The sequence below is a fragment of the Peromyscus maniculatus genome, chromosome X, assembly GCF_049852395.1.
Source record: "Peromyscus maniculatus bairdii isolate BWxNUB_F1_BW_parent chromosome X, HU_Pman_BW_mat_3.1, whole genome shotgun sequence".
NCBI classification, from domain to species: Eukaryota; Metazoa; Chordata; class Mammalia; order Rodentia; family Cricetidae; genus Peromyscus; species Peromyscus maniculatus.
In genome coordinates this window covers 41,604,033-41,613,453 of record NC_134875.1, presented here as the reverse complement: position 1 = coordinate 41,613,453, position 9,421 = coordinate 41,604,033, and the positions used below count along the sequence as shown (strand labels likewise).

At 43.1% G+C, this 9,421-nt stretch overlaps 1 protein-coding gene across 3 annotated transcripts; it reads right to left on the bottom strand.

The window, feature by feature from the left end:
- Positions 1-6,943: 6,943 nt before the first annotated feature.
- Positions 6,944-8,358, bottom strand: LOC102916662 (periphilin-1-like). 3 transcript variants are annotated; one of them, XM_076561890.1, is made up of 3 exons: positions 8,185-8,245; positions 7,679-8,001; positions 7,223-7,558 (listed from the first exon to the last, which is right to left on the bottom strand). In XM_076561890.1, exons 2-3 carry the CDS (start codon positions 7,934-7,936, stop codon positions 7,223-7,225), a joined length of 594 nt encoding a protein of 197 aa, XP_076418005.1. In that variant the 5' UTR covers positions 7,937-8,001; positions 8,185-8,245. The 3 variants fall into 3 exon arrangements, with proteins under 3 accessions (XP_042125388.2, XP_076418005.1, XP_076418004.1); XM_076561889.1 differs by lacking the exon at positions 8,185-8,245 and having other exon boundaries at positions 7,679-7,936; XM_042269454.2 differs by having other exon boundaries at positions 6,944-8,358.
- Between the last annotated feature and the right edge of the window lie 1,063 nt (positions 8,359-9,421).

Here is a 9,421-nt window from a genome sequence, read left to right as displayed (position 1 = left end):
TTCCTTAGGGATGTCTCAATCAGGAGTATCCTTTTGAAACCAGATCCTCCGTAGAAAGTGAAAGAGTAAAGGCACTGAAATCCCAAGGCAGGAGTGGTTAAAAATGGCTTATTTTATGAGGAGCTGGGGGTGGAACCCAGGTTCTCAGACATGCCAAGGCACACCAGCAGCCCCTCCACTGACATTTAAGAGCCTCCATCAGTGTGGAGTTTTCTGCCTCCATTCCCTACAATCCCAACCCCCAGTATTCTTTCCCAGCTGAGGCTCACCTTATGACCAAGGGCCTGCTGAGGTGCCCAGCCTTGGCTCAAAGGCCCTGACTTCACAGGCTTTGTTTATCCCTTACTCACTTCCTGGCTGTTTGGGTAGAAATAGATAAATCAGAGAGGAGGAGAAGGATAACATTGGAGCCCATGAGGGTCTTTTTCTTGGACAAGGAGGTGTCTTTCTTTGCTTTCCAGGGCAGCGAGAAAACTCACAATGTCCCCATTGCCTTCTCCTGGAGAGGGATGCTTGGAGGAGGTAAAGACTCGGGCTGCCATTACATCCCTTAGGAAGTGGGAAGTGGAGGGAGCTTGAGACTCCTCCTGATGGTTTTTAGTGCCCTCTTACCCAGCAAGGAAAAGTCAGGAAACACGACAGAATCCACTAACAAGAGTTTTATTAAGATGAAGAGAAAAGGATAGATGTGATCAGGCCTGCTGAAAGGACTCGTGTGTGAAGGGGGCAGAGAACATGGGGCCTGTCTTTTAAAGGCCAAGTCCCATCTGTGCACACAGGCTCATGTGGCTATGCCACGCATGCGCATGCTCATAGATCACGTGGCTGTGCCACGTGCTTACACAACCACAGGGTCATGGGTCACGCAGTACATATGACCCGGAAATGACTAGGTGGAAATGCCTGAGTGTCCTGCCAGGCATGCAGGACCGTGGGGGCATGTTTGGAATTCCTATCACCTCTCAAGTGAAATTTCCCCAGAGACCCCTGGGCTTGGATAAGAGGTCTTCACTGGTCTGCAGAAGCCCTTCCTGATTTGCCTAGTTTTTCTTCTCTTTTTCCTTAGGGAGTAATGGCCATTCACAAGTCAAAAGCCATTTACCCTGTCGATTGCCTGGACAGGCACAGACCTAAATGGCTTTGTGTGGCTCTCCAGTGGCAGAAATCCTTTGCTCTCTCCTTGCTAGAAAAGAATGCTTAGGAGAGTTAGAAAGATGGCTCAGCAATTAAGAGTAAGGATTGCTCTTCCAGAGGACGAAGGTTCAATTCCCAGCAATCACAAGGTGGTTCACAACCATTTGTAACTCCAGTCCCAGGGACTCTGACACCCTATTTGGCCTCTGTAAGTACCAGGTACACAGTGATATGCAGGCAAAACAGCCATACACAGAAGCAGAGTATGGAGAATGCTTAGGGCTGAGAATGTAGTTCATTTGGTACAGTGCAGGAGCACAGAGCCTTGGTGTTAGATTCCCAGTACCAAGCAAACAAAACATGCTGGCACAAGCTTATAAATCCAGCACTTAGAGGGTAGAGGCAGGGAGGATTAGAAGTTTCAAATGACCCCCAGTGAGTTAGAGGCTAGCCTGGCACACACAAAAGCTTGTCTAAATAATTAATTTAAAATAATGTGTGGCTGGGCAGTGGTGCTGCATGCCTTTTATCCCAGCACTCAGGAGTCAGAGGCAGACAGACCTCTGTGTTCTAGGACAGCCTGGTCTGCAGAGTGAGTCCAGGACAGCCAGGACTACACAGAGAAACTCTGTCTAAACAAGCAAAAATAAATACATAAATAAACAAAACAATAGTAATGTGGTGGATGGGGGCACTCTGGGAAGATGGCTTAGAGTTTAAGAGCTCTGGCTGCTCATCCAAAGGGTTGAGGTTCTATTTCCAGCATCCACATTGTGACTCACAGCTGTCTGTAACTCTAGTCCCTGGGGATCTGACAAGGTCTTCTGGTTACTGTGGGTATCAGGCACATACCATGCTCTAATATACACTCAGGTAAAACAGTCATCATATAAACATATGAGTGCTAATTATTTTTTAAGTTTTCTGTATGTTTAAAACTATCTGATTTGTTTCATGAGTTTGAATGTTTTCCCCTGCAGGCACCTAATTGAAACAGAGGCATTCAGTTCACAGAGAGGCCAGAAGAGGGCATCCTATCACCTGGACTGGAGGTTTAGGCCCTGAGGAGCTGCCATTTGTGTGCTGGTAAGGGAATGCTGCTTCTCTGCAAGAGTGGCAAGGGCTATTAAGTGCTGAACCATCTCCCCAGCTGATGAACCAGGCTGCCTCCATCTTAGGCTTGAAAGCCATCTTATAGTAAAGACAAAGTAGGTTCATTCCTGCTCATGATTCAATCTGTTTCTCAATGATTGGGCTATACCCCACCCTCAAATGCCAGCATACCTGGCTGTTCTTCTGCTTCCTGTAGTTTTTCTATTTACCAGATTTTCAACTTATTTTATTTTTTGAGGCAGAATCTCTCACTGACCTTCACTCATTCTGTTCAGATTCCTAACTAGTGAATTCCAGAAACAATAAAAAATAAATAAAAGAAAAAAAAACCTTGTCACCCCTAAAGGAGATTTATCAAATGTTTCACTCTTATATTTCTATGTCTTTAGAAATTGTGCAGTATTTAGAAAGTCCTTGTCAAACTTTCAGATAGAACGTATAACTAAGTTTCTTTTTTTATCTTTTTTTGAGACAGGGTCTTTGTGTATAACCCTGGCTGTCTTGGAACTCACTCTGTAGACTAGGCACGCTTCAAACACACAGAGATCCACTTTCCTTTACCTTCTGATTACTGGGTGTTATGTAAGGCATGGATCACCGGTGCCAAGCCCCTTTCTTCTTCCTTCCTTCCTTCCTTCCTTCCTTCCTTCCTTCCTTCCTTCCTTCCTTCCTTCCTTCCATCCTTCCTTCCTTCCTTCCTCCCTCCCTCCCTCCCTCCCTCCCTCCCGTCCTTCCTTCCTTCCTTCCTTCCTTCCTTCCTTCCTTCCTTCCTTCCTTCCTTCCTTCCTTCCTTCCTTCCTTTCTGACATGGTTTCCCCAAGCTGCTGAGGCTGTCTTAGAATTGACCATGCTTCTGCCTCAGCATCCCAAGTGTTGTAACAACAGGTGTATGTCATCATGTTTATCCAAACTATGTTGTAATGTTGTCATGGAACTAGATTCTAAAAGGACTGGACTTCATGTTATTAATCATGCAAAACCTTAAAAGGGCATCCTAACCCTGTGCTTGTCAGCTTGTCATTTTTTATCCCAGGGGACAATAGGCCATGATTGAGATATTTTTGGTGGACACAACCAGGAGCTTGGTTGTGTAGACAGAGGCTACATGATGCTTCTATACTACCTGCATTGCTCAATTCCCATAACCTACCTAGAGGCTCACAACACCATTCTTTAACTCCAGTTCCAGAAGATCTGACACCTCTTCTGATCTCCGTGGGCATGACATGCATGTAGTGTGAACACACATGCAGGCAAACAAATACCTCATGAGCAAGCCATGCATTTCTTTGGCATGTGTCCAAAGTTCTTGACATCTTACTCCAGATACTTGTTTAATCTTGTTCATTGTCACTCTGTTCACATAGACTAGGAAAAGGAAATAACCGAAGTAGTTTTCAACTAATGAATGGGTAATGAGAATGCAGTACATATATACTGTGGAATACTATTCATCAGTAAAGAAAATGAAATCTAGAGGCAAAGAGATGGAGCTAGAAAATATATTAAATGAATTAACCCAGGCACAGAAAGTCAAATGGCACATTTGTTCTCATTCTTCTGTGATTCCTACCTCCAAAACTTCAGATGTGAATATAAAACCTGGTTGTGGTGGTACATTCCCATAGGATTTGCTAACGGAGGCAGAGGCAGGAGGATCTGGAGTTTGAGGCCGGACTAGGAGGCTTGGTAAGGAGAATCTTTGGCCGGGGCCCAGGCACAAATGGTGGCAGAGGGACCATGGAGGCAGCATCTGCTGCTCCAAGTTGGTGGCTGCTTCTCATCCTGTTGGTGACTGCAGTGATGGCTGCTAACTGGGATGAAAGGTTTACTGCTGCTTGTTCAGAGAAGAATTGCCGGGTCCGTTGTGTTACAAGAAAGCATCAACAAAGGTCAGTTTGGAAAATTTTGGCCAGTCAAATGGTGGGGAGAAATGGTGTGAAGATATTGTCTTCTAGGGTAGAACATTCATGGTTCCGAGAGACAGATATTTATCAGACTGTGATTACTCCAAACCACAGAGACGGCACACACACAAACACACACACACACACACACACACACACACACACACACACACACACACACAAATTCTGCACAGAAGCATGACCATACCTAAAAGCAACTTTGAAATCTTCAAAACAATGATGGCACCCCACAACAATGATTCCATATGGACTATGGTAAAGCCATTAAGCTGATTAACACCACAGAAAGATCGACTTTGGACTACAAACTGCTCAGGACAATTTTGAGATGGCTAGCTGAGATGATCCAGCCTGACAGACTACTTGAACAAGGACTTGAAACAAGCCCTGCACTTTCTCATTATGCAGTAACTGGACAAATGATACAGGACTTGACAATTAACCACAAAATTTCTTTTCAGGATTCCCTAAAGATGTCTTCACCCCCCAGAAAGCAGGAAGTAATTTTAAGAAAATGATGCCCACATTCCCAAGAGTTGGGATGGGAGATTTTTGGTTGTTTAATGAGTTATGGATATTGTCATTGCTTATGATGGTTGGTTACAAGTTGTTAATTGTTAATGGTCAGGAAAAAAGCTGAATAAGGAGAATAGAGTGAGATTTTTTGTTTAAAAAAAAGAAAAAAAAGAGAATATAGATATGCGGTAGATCATTTAATCTACTGTGAAGAAAAAAATAAATAATAGGATAAATGGGTACATCATTGAATCTACTCTAAAAAGAAAAAGAGAAGATATAAAAATGACAAATGTAGATTATTGAATCTATTATGAAAAGAAAAAAGATAGAATATGGAGATGATAAGATATAAAGGTCAGTTACTGAATCTACTTTTTAATAGGAACTACTTGTTTTAAATAGGATAAGTAATGAATTTTTTTGTCTGAATTTGTCAAAAGTTAATGGACTGGACATTGTTATATATTAATGGAGTTTTTCATTTGAATCTGTCAAATGTTAATGGACTAGACATCGTTAATGTAATTCTTGACTGTATATATTGTATAAACTGATTGGATATAGTTTTTGTTGTATTAGTTATAAGCTTTTTTAATTTTATACAAAAAAAGGGGGGAAATGTGGTGGTATTGTGTTCCCTAAAATATTGTGTACCCTAATAAACTTATCTGGAGTCAGAAAGCAGAAAAGCCACTAGATATAGAGGCCAGAAAACAGTGGCACACATGCCTTTAATCCTAGCATTCCAGAGGTAGAAATCCATCTGGATCTCTGTGAGTTCAAGGCCACACTGGAAACAGCCAGGCATGGTGACTCACACCATGGAATCCCAGGAAGTAATGGCAGAAAGCAGCTAAGTATATAAGGCATAAAAACCAGGAACTAGAGCTGGTTAAGGTTTTAGGATTTTGAGCTCTGCAGTTCAGCTGAGATCCATTCAGATGAGGACTCAGCGACTTCCAGTTTGAGGAAACAGGATCAGCTGAGAATTGGCAAACTGAGGTAGCTGTGGCTTCTGTTTCTCTGATCTTTCAGCATTCACCCTAATACCTAGTCCCGGGTTTGTTTTTTATTAATAAGAACTTTTAAGATTCCTGCTACAATATGGGATATGGACATTGACCTTGGCTGTCTCACAGAAGTTGGAGGTAAGTCTCTGTTACTGAAAATACCATGTACTTCAGACACAGGACTGAAAGGATCCAAGCTTGATCTGATCTGAAAGTCTGTACCCTGAGGTCTAGTTTTCATAGTACTGGGTGCTGTGCAAGCAGCCAAGGGAAGGAAACAACAAATACACCTACCCAGCTGTGACACCAAAGTACCACAATGAAGAGCTTAGCAATATACTGCTAAGCATGTATTGTGGAAGAATTATTTTGTACACTGTAAAGATGTGTCTTTGCCAAGGCACCTTCTGATTGCTTTAATAAAGAGCCAAATGGCCAATAGCTAGGCAGAAAGAGGTTAGACAGGACTTCCAGGAAGAAAGAGAGCAAGAGAGATGAATCTAGGCTTGTGACAGACACCAGGGGATGTGGAGAGGAAACAGGAGGTGTAAGATGGAAGAGAGGTAAAAAGCCATGAGGCACAACATTGATTGATATAAATGGGTTAATTTAAGTTATAAGAGCTAGTGGGACAAGCATAAGTGATCGGCTGAACCTATATAATTAATAATATGTCTCCATGTCATTTTTTAATTGTAAGATGGAGGACCAAAGGACAAAGTGTATGCAACAGCAGCACTTACATCTTGGCTATAACCAACAGAATACTGAAGATGCTGGCACATATTTTTAATCTCAGAATAAAGGAAGCAGAGGCAGGGGGATCTCTGTGAGTTTGAGGCCAGACTACACATGGTTTTCAGTCTAGCTAGGTCTAGATGGTAAAACCCTGACTCAAAAAAGGAGACAATGAAATTGGGCAGTAATTAAAACCGTGATTTTTAATGTACCTATTGTTACAAATTGTGTATTGTGGCTCAGTGCTATGCTGGGAAGGATCAAGAAGTGAGTGGAATGTCCTAATTGTCTCTTCACTTGTTCACTGACTCACTTACAAGGTGAGGGGAGCTCAGCTGGCCTTGCTGTCTTCTGCCACGTTTCTTTTATTACTTAAATTTTTATTTATGTTTTTTTCATTTTACATACCAATCACTGTTCTCCCTCCCTCCCCTTCTCCTGCTTCCCCCCAAGCTCCCCTCATCCTCTACCCTGGCAATGGGACCAGAACTTATGCCGTGTACATGAACTGGCTTTATTTTTTAATTTTTTAATTCATTTTACATACCAACCACAGATCACCCTCTCATCCCTCCTCCATCTCCCCACTCCTTCCCCCCAACCCTCCCCCCATCCCCTCCTCCAAAAGGGTTGGTACTTCCATTGGGGAACAGCAAAGCCTGGTACATTCAGTTGAGGAAGGACCAAGCTTCACCCCCATGCATCAAGGGTGAGCAAACAACCCAAAGGTAAGAAATCTAGAAGCTTTTACATAATTTTTTGAACCGAGCCCTAATTCTTCTAAAAAGAGTCTCCAAAATCTGGAGTAGAATTATCATACTCCATAATGAAATGCTTGAGTTCTTCAACATGTTGCTCACCTATTTCATGCAAACTCTGCTTCATTGCAAACTGTATAGATTTTTCTAACGAACGATCCTTTTCAACCAGCCTTTCCACCACCATCCCGAAAGTTTCACAGACTTGTCGGTAAATCTTCTCAATCTCAGTGATTTTTGATGCAATAGCTTTTGAGCGAATGCTAAGCTGGCTGTCTTCACACAATTCTGGGCCAGCTGTTGTGTTTGACTCGGGTTCTTCTGTCTGGTTGAGACGTAATGGTGCCTTGGATCCCATCTCAAACTCGGAAATTTCAGCCAAGTTATTTTCTTCTGACTGCTTGGGATTTTCATTAGCCCTCTTGCCTGCAGCATCAGCCTGTTCCTTCTCAGTCAGCCGGCTGGGGCTTTTTAACACCTTGGATGAAGAACTTGAGGGCACAGTATCTCTTGATGTTTTCAAAAACTGGATGGCTCTCTCTTTACATCTACATCGAGACTGATGGAAGGAGCGCATCCTGCTTCTACTGCTGAGACTGGATCCAAATCTGCTGTGAAGGGAGTCCTTCCTGCCCACACGTGATTCTCTCAAAAAAGGAGCGCCCCGTTTATGGGGAGAGCGTTGTCTTGAATAATGGGAAGAATAGAAACGTTTTCTTCTAAAGCCGTTTCTCATGGCCCTGTATTGAGGCTGTTGGCTTGTAGAATACTCATCTCTTGACCATCGGTAGCCACAATGGCCTCGTTTGTAGGGTGGGGCTCTTCTTGGATCCTGAGTAAAACAGGGGCCCACGTCCCATTCTTGGTAATCAACATGACAGTAGTATCTACTGTAGCCTCCTTCCTTGGGTTTGGCTAGCAGAGAAGATTTCTTGTCTCCCAGAGGCGGTCTCTTTGGCACAACATTAATTAATCTATGGTTGCCATCACTGGGATGGTTCCAAGGAGGCGCTTGTTTCCCTGGAAGTCGCCTGTAGTCATACCATCCCTGTGCTTGTTTTCCTGGAAGTCGCTTGTAGTCACACCATCCCTCAGACCACATTTCATCTGTTTTGGAAGCCACTGGACTTCTGCGAACAGAAATTCGTACTTCCCTTCCGGTTCACTTTCAATTTCCAACCACACTCATGGCTCAGCTCAAGAATCTGTTATTGTCTAAAAATTCCATATCAGAACTCCCCAATAGGTACGTTCCACCGATGCTGCTGAAACCGCACCAACAGCTCTCTAATTAGTCTTAGGCCTACTCAACAGCAGGGAAATCATTCCAGGTACTTGAAAGCTAGGAAATTAGATGGGGCTAGTGAGGGCATGTGTCATACAGGAGAATGCAGTACCACCACTTGACTAAATCAGTACAATTCCTAAGTGAATTCCACTTCCTACAAAAAAGTGTAGCTCTCACCCCTCACCAAAAAAAGCTTCTCTTTGCAACAGAGAGAGACCATTGCAGAAAATCACAACCACTCAACGTCAGAGAACAAGTGATTGTGGGGTTTCTAGCCCCAAGATACACACACACACACACACACACACACACACACACACACACACACACACAACTCCTGTGCCTAAGGCTCAGGGAGCATCATTAAGAGGAAGAGGAAAGATTGCAGGAACCAGAAATGAAAGGGAAGCTTCACCCATGATATTTCAACAATATGACTGCCTAAGCAGGACCTGAAGAAGGACAATACCAATCAATATGCTAACTTGAAGGGGGAAATCCCATAGGGTTCCACCTCTAAACAAAGAACTACAGACTGCTAAAGAATTAGTCTTCCCTAGGGATCACCCTTTTAACAGGTTACCAATATCAAGTGGTCAGCTCTGAAATCAAATACATATACAAACAACATGAAATAGACTGGGAACATTGTATTTATATATTTGTGCATATGTGTGTTTGTGTGTGTGTGTGTGTGTGTGTGTGTGTGTGTGTGTGTGTGTGTTTGATGATCAAGGAAAAGAGAACATAAATTTGAGAGGCATCCAGGAGGAGAGGATATGGAAGGGAAAGAAATAGAAAAGGAAAGGATATGATTGTATTTTCATTTTTAAAAATTTAAAAATTGCCGGGCGTTGGTGGCGCACGCCTTTAATCCCAGCACTCGGGAGGCAGAGCCAGGCGGATCTCTGTGAGTTCGAGGCCAGCCTGGGC